Genomic DNA, 14,549 nt, shown 5'->3' with positions numbered 1-14,549 from the left:
CAAGGAATGTACTCACCAAAACTATGTTAATTTTTCTCCACAGAAAGTATGCACTATAACTGCTGATTCTATTTTGTTCTATTATTTTAAAATGCCTTTACAAAGATTCAGATAATAAGAGGCCATTCTAATTCACATAATGGCATATATCATTTGTCTCTTTGTCAATGAGACATTTGAAAGCATCTTTTTTATTAGAAACACAAATCAATATACCCAAGGGATTGCAATAACTGCTTCAGGCAATTTGTATTATCATTTCATCCTTGATGTTCTGCTGTGAGCATCTTATTATTATGAATGGTGTGAAAATGGCAACCTGTCACAATTGATTTTTCCTCACCTCCTATAAGAATTTTCTCCACTTCTTAAATGTAATCAAGTATCATTCTGTTAAATATGTCTAAGGCTATGTTATAAGAAGCAGTCCATAACTCCTGTTGCAACCCTTATAATTTAAACTTTCTCAAAGTTCTTTTGCAAATATAATTACATAAGAATGAAAACTTTTATTTGCAAAAAATTTTTAAAGAAAATTCCTCATAGCTTTAAGCAAATAGTCTTCAAACCTTTAAATATGTACTGAGTGTTACAATATTTAAACACTGGTTCAGTTTTGTGAAGCAGCTGTGAGCAAGAAGAGTGTTCTGTAGATGGAAGTGAAATTCAAGCATTTATCTTTGTCTTTGTATTTATATTCCATCTAATTAGGAAAATCAAAGAACTGTATTTTTAGTTTCCATATCTAGACAAAGATTACTACACAAATAAGTATCAATCCATACCAACAAATAGGAATATCAGATAATAATCTCAATTTGTTCATAAAAGAATTTCAAAGACTTCAAGAGATTTCTCCTGCTCACTGAATTATCAATATTGAAGTTAGGAGTGTAGGAATTTGGTAAAATTGTTGGACCTAGGACCAAATGAATGGATGAAACTCCAACCATTTACCAGTAATACAGTTTCTCTAAAAACAAAACAAAACAAAACCACTATCATTCCTGTAGCTGTTACAAGTTTTCTTTTTTCCAGAAACATATACAAAATGCCTTAGCTCAAAGTGACAACATGCCATTTTTTTTTTGAGAAGAGATTATTACAAGAAATTTAACTTAAGGAAAGTTAGGAGAAACTGAATATTGAAGAGATGCAATATCACTGAAATTTCCAAGGCAGGCATTGAGGAGGTAGAAAAAACAGATGCAATGACTGGAAATTAGAGGGGGGAAAATTGGTGGCAAATAAGACTGGGAATTCCAACTGTTATCCATTATCCTATGAATCTTTACTCATATAGGTCACAAAAAAGCTGTAAAGTGCATTTTCTGCATGGCAGATAAAAGAAAGGCATAAAAAGTTCCTGTCCTCAAGAAGCTCACAGTCTAATGGGGGAAACAATAAGTGGAGGGAATTTCATAGGGAAGGCCGTAGTCCTGGGGTGGATCAAGAGATGGGACTTCAAGGGACTATTTACGTCTTAAGTGCCTAAGAGGGTGCTAAGTTCTATTGGAGGATGAAAAAATAAAATATTTTCTATTAATTTTGTAAAAGAGTACACTGAGTGCTTGGATATTTCAATTATAAGCTGGGAGACCCAAGTTTTATTCCTAGCTTTACCACTAACTGTGTACAGGTTAAGCCTCCCTAGTCATGACCTAGCTATCCTCTTCCATCATTAAAATACATGTATCTATTCAGTGTTCCCTCTCTCAGGTCCATTCTGTTAGCTGACAGCTATCTAATCTCATCATCTGTAACATGTTAACATGCCCATTAACTCTCAGGTAACACCTGTAAAATGCAACAAGGACCTTCTGACTGCAAAGGTAGGATTTCAGACTGGCTGAAAAGATTTTGTGGCACTCAAGCCATATTATATCCTTCACAACCAAAATATGCAGAGTACTGGGGTAATTTAGGTAATAATATAATGTTCACCATATTCATAATACCTATGAGTTACATACTTTAATGATATCTTTAATCATCTTTCTAGACTAATGAGTTTCACTTCATTTAGATGATTGTTTATTTTTAATACAGAAGCCTTCTCTCTTTCCCCACCCTTGATTATTTCAATTTTACTTCCCAGGTGAGTTACACATTAAGTAAAGTAACCCACCTGGTATTCTATCTATGCAAAGTGGTTTGCTCAAGTATGTTTTATAAAATTTTTCCAAACTTCTACTGTCCAATGATTTGTTAGCCACCTTGGTTGTAGCAAAACACTTACACTATCTTTAGGAAAATTCCCTGAGCCAACAGGACTCCTGGATCTCTTTCCTGTCTTGTAAATGACAGTTCAGAGTTTAACCTCTTATAAGCATATTTTTCCTTTATTTTTCTCCAATATTAAAGTTGTCCAGATGAAATTCATCTGTCACTTTTCTGCCCATTCATATAGTCTAGGTAAATGATCTTCCAGTAGTGTTTCATTCTACACAGGTGTTTTACCATGTAGAAAAGCTTACTTTTATCTGCAAACACAGACATTTCACTGTGTAATCTCTCCTGCAGATTACATACGAATATTTAAAATGCAAAATAAGTCTTTTCTGAGTTATCTATTGCTGGTGACCCAACTTTTAAAAATGCTTCATACAAATTGTTCTATCACTCATTTATCTTTTTCTGAATACTGTGCCTATGGGGTCTACTCAATTTCTTAGCCATTTAGGAGGGAAAATCCAAAGTTAGTAGATGTATAGAAAAGAAACAAAAAAGGAAACTAGAAATCACACAATGCCTAGTGGGGAGCACTTACGTGCTTAATGAATATTAGTCTAAGAAAATAAACTAAACACAATAATCTACTTAAAATAAGCCTGAAAATGATTTACCTATAGAATTTCATGTCCATAAATTGCAATCATTAATCATGAGCCTGACTGGAATGGGTAGAAAAAGAAACAGTAGTACAGAAGAGGGAATGAAATGATAAAGCTGGAAAAAAATTTTCAGACAAATGCTAAGAAGGAGGAGAAGTAAAGGAAGAATAAGAACGATGGAATGAAGAGAGTAAAGGAGCACATGGAGAAGAACATTAGGAGATAGTTTAAAAGCTGTAGTTTCTCCTCAAAATATTTTCATAAAACAATCCTATATTCATCCCTGCCCAGTTACTTAAAAAAATTTTTTTTAAAAATTCAAAGAATTAAGCTTAAGTTAAATGTCTATCATCTAAAAAATTTGTTTTATCTACAAAAAGAAGAAATTCTTCCCTTTTGCTTTGTAATATAGCTGTACTAGAATTACATTACATGTACATGATTCTATCACAAGCAACAATTAACTTTTTAAGATATTAATTTTTTAAGATATTAATTTAAAAAGTGACTATGCAAAAGAACTAAAGTGAAGCTAAAAAAACAAAAATCAGAAGCTTTTGTTTCTAAATGATGTTATTTTCTGTGGGATTTATATGTAAATACAAGTAACAAAAAGTCCTTCCTGACATTACCAGAAATATATAATAAATAGATAAAAGACATCAAGTGCAGAAGATTTATGCATGCAAATTCCATTAGAGATAATTGGAGTTAACCACATAATTCTCTTGTGTATTGGTGTGAGAAGAGTATCTTGGTTTATGCTCTGCAGGAAAGGCAGTTAACAAAAACTTTGAGTGGTGGCATAACAGTGTTACAAACAAAGTATTACGGTTAAAGGTTTGTTGGCATTTTCCTGACTTCTGAACAACTACTTAGTTCAGATTAGATTTGAATGAACCAATGATACAAACAGAAATATATTTTTAAAGCTCTTTCTAACGTTTTCAAATGATTTCAAAACAGTATGATACTCAATTCTAAATATTTTCTTTAAAGTTACCTAAACACAAAAAGTACTCTATAAAATCATATTTTTAATGTCAGGCTAAAATCCACTAAATTACATAATAAATTAGAATTAAGTTTCATACACAACTCTTTAACACTGACACATAAACTTTTATGCTGGCTTAAATATTGTTATCTTAATATAATCTTATAATTCCTCTAAAAAAAAGTTCACCACTTAATTTATTGTATATTCAACAATCCTAGGAATATATAAGGTTGATATAGCCTACAGAACTAATGTTTAATGTCTACCACAATTTTTCTAAAAAGTTGATGGCTCTGAAAATATTGCTATCAACATAATATCACTGAAGCAAATGAAACTTTTTTAAACATTATTAAAAATTACTATGATACATTTATTTGGACACTCTGAATAGTGAATTCTAAAAATGATGTGTGAAAAATGAGCCACTACATCTTCACCTTGGCAAATTAATTCAGACACCCACAATTATCTACATAATCCTAGGTGTATTTTGTATGCCATTTAAATTAGGATTTTTTTTTAAAGTGAAGGCTGCTAAATGTACACTGATAAATAAGTCAATTTAAGTCGCTGAAAATAAACAATTAGAAATTCATCTCAGTGGACAAAGAATTACGGCACTATTATTATGTCAAATCATCAAGTAAATTAAGACTGCTAATGCTTGTTTAAATGTTTCTTATGGGGTAAACTAAAAATGCACAAACTTTACTGAACTATATGTACTTTAAGATCACTGAAAAGAAAAATAAAATTAATTAAAGCAACCACTTTTTTATCTAGCCTACCTTGTTTTTTGGATTGGATGTATTCATTACACTTCGAGTTTCTTTTCCAGTGTAAATAACAACACCTATTACAGTTCCTATAAAAATATAAAGACAATCCTTTAAACAAAATTGTTCATCAACTGAGAAACCAATAAGAATTAAAAATCTAATATATAATTATTTTGCTAGGAAAAATACAAGAATTTTGATTATTCTTTACATTAACTTGATACTACACAGCAACTGCCTAATTAAGAAAAGATTTTTTCAAATTCAAATATGTATATATGTACTGGGGGCACAACGGGGGGGGAGGGGACACTCAGATAATATTTCAGTGGAAAAATAAGCGAATATTCGATTTTCAAATGATTACTCATGTAATCTAAATATGCCTTTTTATTTGCACATAAATCATAAAAGAGAATTAAATGGCTAAACCTTTTTATCACCATCACAAAGTGGTAATAGCCTTTCATTAGCATTCATGAAAATGACAATATCCTTTTGCTGACATCAGTGAAGGTAATAGCACCCTTTCATTACTGTCACTTAAAAGAGATACTAAATCATTAACTGTCCAAAATATTAACATCTGAACTTAAAAACTTTAAAAAACAAAATAAGGTATGAGAAAAGTTACATTAAAGTTTATTTTTTTAAAGCAGATTTCTAATACATAAAAATATGAAGGTCATAAATACTTAAATATAGTTTGCAGAATCTTATATTTTCTGGTATATATGTTTAAAAGAGTACAACAAAGAATCTTTACAAAAACAGTCTATTGTTTTTTTGCTAACTTCTTTACCACTGTTAGTCATATTGCTCCTTAAAAATTGTTCATTTTTATAGAATACAAAATAGATACATATAATTTTAGTGGGAAAACAACTGCACACTATTCTAAGGGGGTTCAGTGGATTAAAAAGGCTGGATGTTACTGCATGACTTTTACAGTTAAATAATTTGAAACCTCATTCTATAGAACGATGCTACTTTAAATAAATGCACATTATTTTTCATCAACTTAAATAACAAGCAAAAAACCTGGGAAGACAATTAAAAGAAGTTTAGGGAATTCATATTTCTTAATAAAAATATTCTCAAGATTAAGTATAATATTTATAACAACAGCCTTTTAAGCTGTTAATGGATCTGGTCAGTATTTATTTTGTCCTAAAATTAAAAGCATAGGACAAAAACAAACAAGGAAGTTAAAAAAATTATACTACGATACATTCAGATGACAACTAATACTAATTAATGTTATAGGAATGTAGATATACACACAGTAAAAGGGATCATATTAAGTGCTGCTAATTAAAAATATTTGTACTTTCATTCTAAGTAATCAATACTGCCTTAAATAATAATTACACACATTTTCCACATGAAGTAACTAGCCTAGACATTAAAATAAATGCTGCACTTGAAATGTTTGAAAATTTAAAATATACATGTTCTAATTCTAACAGTGCCTATATATGTATATTATATATATGTATATATACACGTACACATACATATAACAGCTCTAATTATAACACTTCATGTAGAAGTCACACAATAAATACCTTAACTTTAAACTAAACATATAATCTGGTCAACATATCTTATCTATTTCACCCATTTCTTATCTATTTCATTAAAAACACAAATGCACCATTAGAATTAGGGAACATGATGTCAAAGCGTGGCCATTTATGACCTTTAGTATATCATAGCTATTCTCAGAATCATCAAGTTTAGAAAAATTAATCCTGCTAGTCATGATTGTTCGAAAGGTAAGGAAAAAGTATAATCGAGGATTAGTGTTACAATTCAAATATTCTCTTAAACGCAGTTTAGACAAATAAAATGATCAGTACTCTAACGATGATATATATCATACATAATAAGCATTTACCCCACTCAGGCACAGTACGATTTTTTTTTTTTGGCTAGGCAATGGGGTTAAGGAACTTGCCCAGGGCCACACAGCTAGTAAGTGTTCAGTGTCTGAGGTCAAATTTGAACTCAGGTCCTCCTGACTCCAGAGTCAGTGCTCTATTTACCGCACCCCCTATAAAAAGCAAGCTGTACCACACAGTACTATTTTTCTAATCAAGTCATTCATACACAGTCAACTAAATTATGGGTATTAAAATATGGGCATAAGGGGAAAATGGCAACATAATTAAAAGAAACTTCTGCAAATAACTGATAAAAATATGTAAATTTCAACATTAACAACACAACTCATAGTTTTATGGCAATTAAAAGTTCACAATGTGCTTTTCTCACAAGAACTTTGGGAAATACATAGTTGAATATTACCATTCCCTTTTACAAATAAAGACACTGAAAGGCTAAGTGATTTGCCCATAGTCACAAGTCTAGTAAGTAACAGAGCTAAGATTTAAATAAACCTAGACCTCAAGACTCCAAGTACACTGCTCTTTTCATTTCACCAGGCTTCCTCTCAATTATCTTGGAATGTTAAAAAATAAACAAACACAGTAAACCTCTCTCAAAACAAAAATATGAAAATACAAATTCAGGTTAAAATGCATAAATTTTTTTAAAATAAAGTACATTATTTCCAAAATTAATAATCTTCTGTTTAAACAGGGTACTTTAAAATTGATTCTTCATTTTAAGCGTCAAATTAAACTATTTTTCTTCATTTTGAAAAGAATTTTTTCCTAAATAAAAATGAATACTCAAGTATGCTTTTATTTATTTAAATGTAAGTTTCAAAATAATCTCTAAGGATCAAAGTCACATGACTGATAGTTAAAACACAATAAAAACGTTCATTTTAATTTGTGAAGTAACACTGACTACAAAATTACTTCCTTTATTCTTATGAAGTCTAATACAAAATGTTACAAGACTTTTGTTTGGAATATTTAATTATTTTAAAGCAAATTTCTTTCCCTTAATTTAGTATAATTTTATATGTGCTTATGTGCTCACACATGCGTGCACACAAACACCAACACACATACAACTTAAAATACTAATAAATCAACTTCTGAATGTGAATGCTTAATTTAAAAATAGTCCTTGATAATTTTGAAATTTTTATCTACCCATATGCCTTGCCCCAAATGATTCTTCATTATAACAAAAAAAATTTAGCTAAGCAAAACCAGTTAAGAAAACCACCAAATCTGATGTTAAGGAATATTCTGCAACCAAAGCCCCCAATGTTTCTATTGAGAGAAATGTTTCAAGTTAATGTTGAACATTACATCTCAATTCAGTTCCTTTCTAATGTTTTTGTTCATATTACTGTAGTGATTATATACATACAAACACAACACACACACACACACACACACAGCCCAATTCTGCATGATTTGCTCTTTGAGTTCATTCTAGAGTTCCCATATTTTTCTGAATTCCAATTACTCATCTTTGTAGTTACTTGTGATCCAATAACATTTCATTACACTCATATAACCAGTCATTTCTTCAGTCATTCCCCAATAAATGAAGATAACTGCAAATTAGCAAAAAAGACAGAAAAGCTTTATTAGGTAAGGTTAATCTTAAACATGACCAAAATTACTTATAAAGTCTGGCAACTCAATATTTATAGAATATAACAAATTAAAAATTCATCATATAGGTCAATTCTGTTATTTTGAAATTTCCTACTGAAGTATAATTTCATTACAGTGGTGTATGAGAGACCTGAGGGACTGTTCTGATAAAATCTTCATTTCCACTGATTTCTGGATGGTAAACATGTCTGATAAAAACGATATGGGGCCTGGAAGTAAAACATCTGGACAATCAAAGGTTTTCTCCTTTGGAATCAAGACCAATGAAAGCATTGGGCTAAAGCCTTTCACTACATTTAGTTAGTTTATGGAACATCAAAGGACATCAGAAACAGCATAAGCCTTCTGCTAAACCAAACAACCAAGCTGATAACCTCAAAAGAAATAGAGATTTGTGGGTGGGTCCACTACCAATGTAGACATGGGGGTTTCAGGACAACATGTTCTTCAAAGTGAAGGACCATGGAGACACTCTCTCTACTCTGCCCCCAACCAGGAACAAAGCATCTTCCCTACAATGTTCCTTGGGCCAACTAGAACACTCACTTCTGAAAATACACTTGATTCTCAGTGCTTCTCAACCTGCCTCCAACTGGCAAATTTACTATACTGTTTCTCTCTTCCCCATCCTCAGGGCAAGTGGATTTTCCTTATTGTAATCAATGCCTACCTGGGATATAGTACTGAAGTACCAGTCAAGACCACGATTATAACAGCTATAATCAAAGCTCTTTCATAGAATAAATCCTCCTTCTTAACAAGCTTCCCTGTATAGGTTTAGAAGTCTCTATGTCCTCTTATCTCACTGTTTTTGAACCCCTCTGCAGTTTGAATTCTGACCTCATCATTCAACTGAAACTACCCTCTCTCTAAAGTTACAAGTGATGTCTTAATTATGAAATTTAATGGCCTATTCTCAATCCTTATTCCTTCTTAACTGTTTTGAAAACTCTGACAGCAATGATCACCTTCTCCTTCTGGATACTTTCTTCTTTCTAGGGTTTTGTGACAATATTCTCTCCTGGTTCTCCTTCTGACTGTTCCATAGTCTCTCCTTTTCTTCCCTGGATCATCCTCTAAATCATTTCCACTAACCATGAGTGTGCTCTTTTGTCCTCTCTTCTCTTCTCCCTCAATCATCTCAATGATCTCATCAGCTTGCTATGGGTTCAATTATCATCTCTATGCAAACCATTCCTATGTCTACATACCAAATCTTTTCCCCCCCTAGACTAAAGACATACATCACAAACTACCTTTTGGATACCTTAAATTAGATGTATCTTGAGATCAGCCCAACAATGCTCCTTAGGAAAACTTGAGCATTCAGAGTGGTTCTCAATCTGCCTTCAACTGCAAAACTGATAATAGTGGTTCTCTTCCCTCACCTCAGGGCAAGAAGTCTGTCCTTACTGTAGTAAATACCTACCTGGGATATAACAGTTAAGCAGTTGTCAAAGCCACTGTTAAACTCAGATTATCCAGAACAGAACTCATTGTCTTTCCTACCATTTCCCCAACTTTCCTATTACTGTCTGGGTACTGCAACTACCACCCTTGCAGTTACTTAAGCACACAGTCTCTGGGTCATCCTCAACTCTTCATCTGTACTTACCCCACATAGTCAATCTGGTGACAAATTTTATCAAGTCCACCTTCACAGCATCTCTCATGTCTCTTTTTACTCCACTTATTCTAGCATAGGTCCTCATCATATCTTACCTGGATTTTTGCAGCTGGCTTCCAATTTATCTCCCTGCCAAGATTTTCTCCTCAGTACAAATGATTCTGCACTCAGCTGCCAGTTATCCTTCTAAAGCAAAGGACTGATCATATCACACCAATATTCAATAAACTACACATTGTATATTTCTACAACCTTCAAAATCAAAAATAAAGTTTTATATTTAGCACTTGAAGCCCTTCACAACCTGTATCCTTCCTACCTTCCCAATTTTCTCACCCTTTGTACACTCTACAATCCAGCTTTGCTGGCCTACTTAGTGTTCTTGGAATGTAATACTCCATCTTCTATGTCCATGCTTTTGTACTGGTTTGTCTCCTGTTCCTGGAATGGTCATCCTTTCTCAATTCTACCTCTTAGTTTTGTTGGCTTATTTCAAGACTCAGTTCAAATATTATTTTCTTCAAGAGGACTTTCTTGGTTATTCACACTGCTAGTAACTTCCTTCTAAGATTATTTCCCAACTATTTTGTACTTATCTTGTATATAATAGTAACTTATATGTCTTCCCCATTAGAATATGAGCTCCTTGAAGAAAAGGACAGTGTTTTTGCTGTCTTCTGTAGCCCCAGCACTTAGCACAGTGCTCAGGACATAGCAAACACTAAATTCTTGTTGACTGAGTGCTGGGAGCAAACTATGTAGGTAGGTTAGGATGTTAGTTAGTTTGAGTTTCAGGCAGTTGATGATTATTTCAGAGTGTTTTACCTTGTATACAGACATTTCAGTCTTCTCTTCTTGTTTAAACTGCTATATATCTGGAATATTACTCGAAGTACTAAGGTTGTAGGGTGAGGAAGTTATGTTGAAAACTACTTAGACCTTCATCTTGCTGATTATATTTCTAACTGTATGTATACAGGCTATGATTTTAATGCAAGACGGGGAAAGGATGAAAAAATTCAAATGTTTTGATGATGGATTCTTTACATAGATGTTTCAGATTTAGGTTCATTTTAGAAGAAAAATCATTTATTTATGTTAATTAAGATGGTGCTAACAGGACATACTACAACATATTTAAATTTGACATATATTACTAGGTGTTATTTTAACCAGTGGTAAAATTTTGAGTTTCTAATTACCTGACTAATTAGCCAATTATCTCAAGTTCACATAATAAAGAAAATACATTCAGAAATACTAAACTCATAATAAAAACCTTAGGGTTTCAACATTTTAGATCCCAAAACTGCTTGGCCACTGTCCCTAGTCTTCTACAAGTTATAAGATTTCCATGGAGTTTCACAAAAGTTATCAGATAAGTCAGTAATATAAAGCATCAGGCCTTTGCCATGATTCACTTTAAATCACATGAAGGAAGACCCAAGGAGGGAAGACGGACATGAAGCAAATGATACCACCATTAGTTCTCAATCACTGGAGAGGGTCAGCCATTACCCTAATTTAGAGGTATGCCTTTTGTTTATAGGCTTTGTTTTTTACTGCTACTACGAATTTATTTATTTATTAATTAACATATTCATCCTTTCCCTTTGTCTTTGGGTATGTGCTTAGTAACTCTAAAACTGATTAAAAGAGTTTGTAGCATTTAGTGATTTGGGGATTATAGATCCAAACTACATTCCAGAATGGGTGAACTAATTCACATCTCATTCAATAATGCTATATTATGCTTATCCCCCCACAGTCTAACAATTTCCTTTCCATTCTTTTCTCATCTTTGCAAATCTGATGACTGTGAGATGTAATTATAAAGTTGTTTAAATTTGCTTTTTTTCCTATCAGTAATTTGGATTATTTAAAAATGGTTGTTGATAATTTTCATTTCTTCCTTTGAAAACTACCCATTCATATCCTTTGACCATTTATGTAACGAATATGTAATAAACTGTCTTTTCTTTTGGAGACAGAGACAAAATCTGTGATTTTACAGATATAGGGAACTCCCAAATAATGAAACTCCCTTTATCAATGAAAACTGCTACTTTCTCCATTATTATACTCTTAGAGACATATCTAGAGCCTTGCAAGGATAATGGGTCTTATAGTCAATATATGTCAGAGACAGAATCTGAACCCAGGTCTTCCTTGCTCAATTCTCTCTAAGTTTTGGATCTCAGATTTCATCAGAGAAATTTCTGCCAATATCTTTTCAAAGTTAACTATTTCCTTTCTAATTCTTACTTTATTGATTTTGTTTTTGTAATGCCTATAGTTTTTTTCATATATCTTTCAGATCTCACGGTAGTATCACTAAATTGGCACTTTTACCTTGTGGCTATAAGTGATTCTCCATAGTAAAGACCTGTTGTATAAAACATCTTTACAATTTATATGCAAATCTTGATGAGCATAGCAGCAAAGAAAACATGTAAAGGTAAAGAGAAGAAGTGGAAGGGAGATGAAGTATGAGACTCAGGCTAAGAATGGAGGAACTTTTTTTTGTGAGGACAAGAGCAGTAGTGGGTAGGCAGGTCCAATTAAAAAGAAAACAAAGCACATAGTTCTTCTGCCAGGAAAAGAGTAGATAATCAAACCCTGAAGTAGACATAGCAGTTGAAATCTAGGAAAGATGATTACATAAACAGCTAGAAAACAATTAAATGTACATTCAGAAAGAATGAATGAGATTCCATTCAGAGGAAAATGAAAGACCATCCAGGAACCAGAAATGGATTAAGTCTTTGAAGGTTTAATGGCTGAAGAAACTAGAATATATGAAAGTAACAGAATATCATATGGAATCAGAGAAATCTAAGAAGTCCTGTATAAATTAATGAAGAGTTAACAGAACCGGGATAACAATTTATATACTGACTATACTCATATAAAGGAAAGCTTTGAAAGTTTTCTTTTTTTTTTAAATACTGAGTATCCTCGTCTTGCTTAGGCTAAAAATACAGGGGCTACCCAAGGGCTGAATCCAATTTCCTGATTGACCTGAGAACCCTGAAACGCCCTGCCTCTGACCTGGGTCCATTTGAACTTTCCAGAGGCAAAATCACCTCCTATCTGCCCTCCTGATCTGGGAGCTCAACCCCAAGTGATGTCAAACTTAGTGCAGGTATCCAAGTGGCACAGCCCCAGTGCAACTCAGAACTTCTAAGCTCAAGAGATCTGCCAATTCTTTTATCAAGGGTGAAGAAGTCTTCTGGGTCCTTGGATGAGGCCTTTTGACTGAATCCAAACTTGATAGAACAAATCTCCTTAATAAAGATTTGTTCTGTAAAACTTGGACTCTGTCAAAAGGCCACACACAAGGAACTAGAAGGCCACATGTGACCGGTCCCCAAGGCCGCAAGTTCCCCACCCCTTCCTTAGATCATGGTAGCTGGGATTACCGGTATGTGACACTGTGCAGAGCAGCTTTGAAAAGCCCAAGAACTTGTATTAATGCACAACCATTACTCTATATGACCAGTGATAAAGCATGCTTCCTACCTATTCACAGAGAGGTGACAGATATGACATATAGAACATACATATATATATAGTATATATATGTATACATATATATACGTATATATATATATATATATATGTATATATATATATTCAAACATGGTCAATGCGTGAATTTGTTTTGCTTGAATGTATTTGTTTTGCTTGAATATATCTATTTGCAATATATAATACACATGCGTGTGTGAAGGTATGTATGTGTCTGTATGTTTATATATATGTATCTTTGCACACAATATAACACTTTCATTTTGGGAGTCTTGGAAGTGAGTTGGGGGTCTATTGATGTCACCAAAAAAGAATGTCAATGAAACATTTTTAAAAACACACAGAAGAAAACAAGAAAGTTAGGAAGTTAACACAGACAAGCAGAACAGTGTTGGTACTATCATGTTAAATATTTACTTTGAAAATCCTTAATAGAGACCCACAGTTTCAAATATATTTCTCTTTTTATGTTGTTATTTGCATATGGACATATTTGTATTAGCTAACATTCGATAATTTCTTAATTTAAAAAGAAAATTTATTTTTAAAAAATATAGGCTGGTAGGCCTAAAAGCAACTGCTTGTAATTCCTATCTAGAGAGATCATAGGAATACCTACATAAAAAATTAAAGTGCTATCTCTACCAGAATATACTGAGTCATCCTTCAAAATGTCTTGTAAACACAAGTTTCTCTCTTTTACAACTTAAGTAGCCTATCACCTGGTCCATAACCTGTAACATAGCTAGTAAGGTAAAAAGGAATCATACTCTAAATTTAAGATCTTTAATCATAATTTTTAATGTTCATAACATAGAAGTTAATATTTTGTAAAATGCTAAAGTAAAAGAATACTTGGTAAGTAATTAGAACACTGCTTTGTATGTTAAATCAGCAAATAGCTGTTCTATGAGATGACTAATTGAAAGCAATAATGTATTCTAGAACTTCAGAAGTAGAAGGGACCACAATGTATATCTAGTCCAATTTATATCAGAAAGTGATATGTCTTCTGGGTCAAGTTGAACAAGTCTAATTCCACATCCATTCAATACTCCCCACAAAGCCCTGAACCCCAGTCATATATCCTCTGTGAATCATCTTTTCTCCAAGCTAAACATAACCAGTCATTAAGTGGTGCAGACTTAAGTTCCTTCAACATCTTTGATGTCTTTCTCTACTGATTCTACAGGTTATCAATGTCTTTCCTAAATGGTAGTGCCGAGAACT

The 14,549-nt window shown here is 32.7% G+C and overlaps 1 protein-coding gene across 7 annotated transcripts in view; it reads right to left on the bottom strand.

Annotated features, from left to right (window-relative positions):
• Window positions 1-14,549, bottom strand: part of ATP9B (ATPase phospholipid transporting 9B) — a 460,772-nt gene that overhangs the window by 209,887 nt on the left and 236,336 nt on the right. For 6 of the 7 annotated variants that reach the window (XM_020986912.2, XM_020986914.2, XM_020986917.2 and 3 more), the window contains one exon: window positions 4,626-4,702. The exons of the other annotated variant lie outside the window; for it this stretch is intronic. In XM_020986912.2, the coding sequence (XP_020842571.1) occupies window positions 4,626-4,702 (77 nt within the window). The remainder of the gene's footprint in view (window positions 1-4,625; window positions 4,703-14,549) is intronic. 7 annotated transcript variants of the gene reach the window in all.

Source organism: Phascolarctos cinereus, unplaced genomic scaffold (genome assembly GCF_003287225.1).
Source record: "Phascolarctos cinereus isolate Bilbo 61053 unplaced genomic scaffold, phaCin_HiC Scaffold_4;HRSCAF=312, whole genome shotgun sequence".
NCBI lineage: Eukaryota > Metazoa > Chordata > Mammalia > Diprotodontia > Phascolarctidae > Phascolarctos > Phascolarctos cinereus.
Note: the sequence above shows the minus strand (reverse complement) of the source record. Positions and strands in the feature narration are given on the sequence as shown.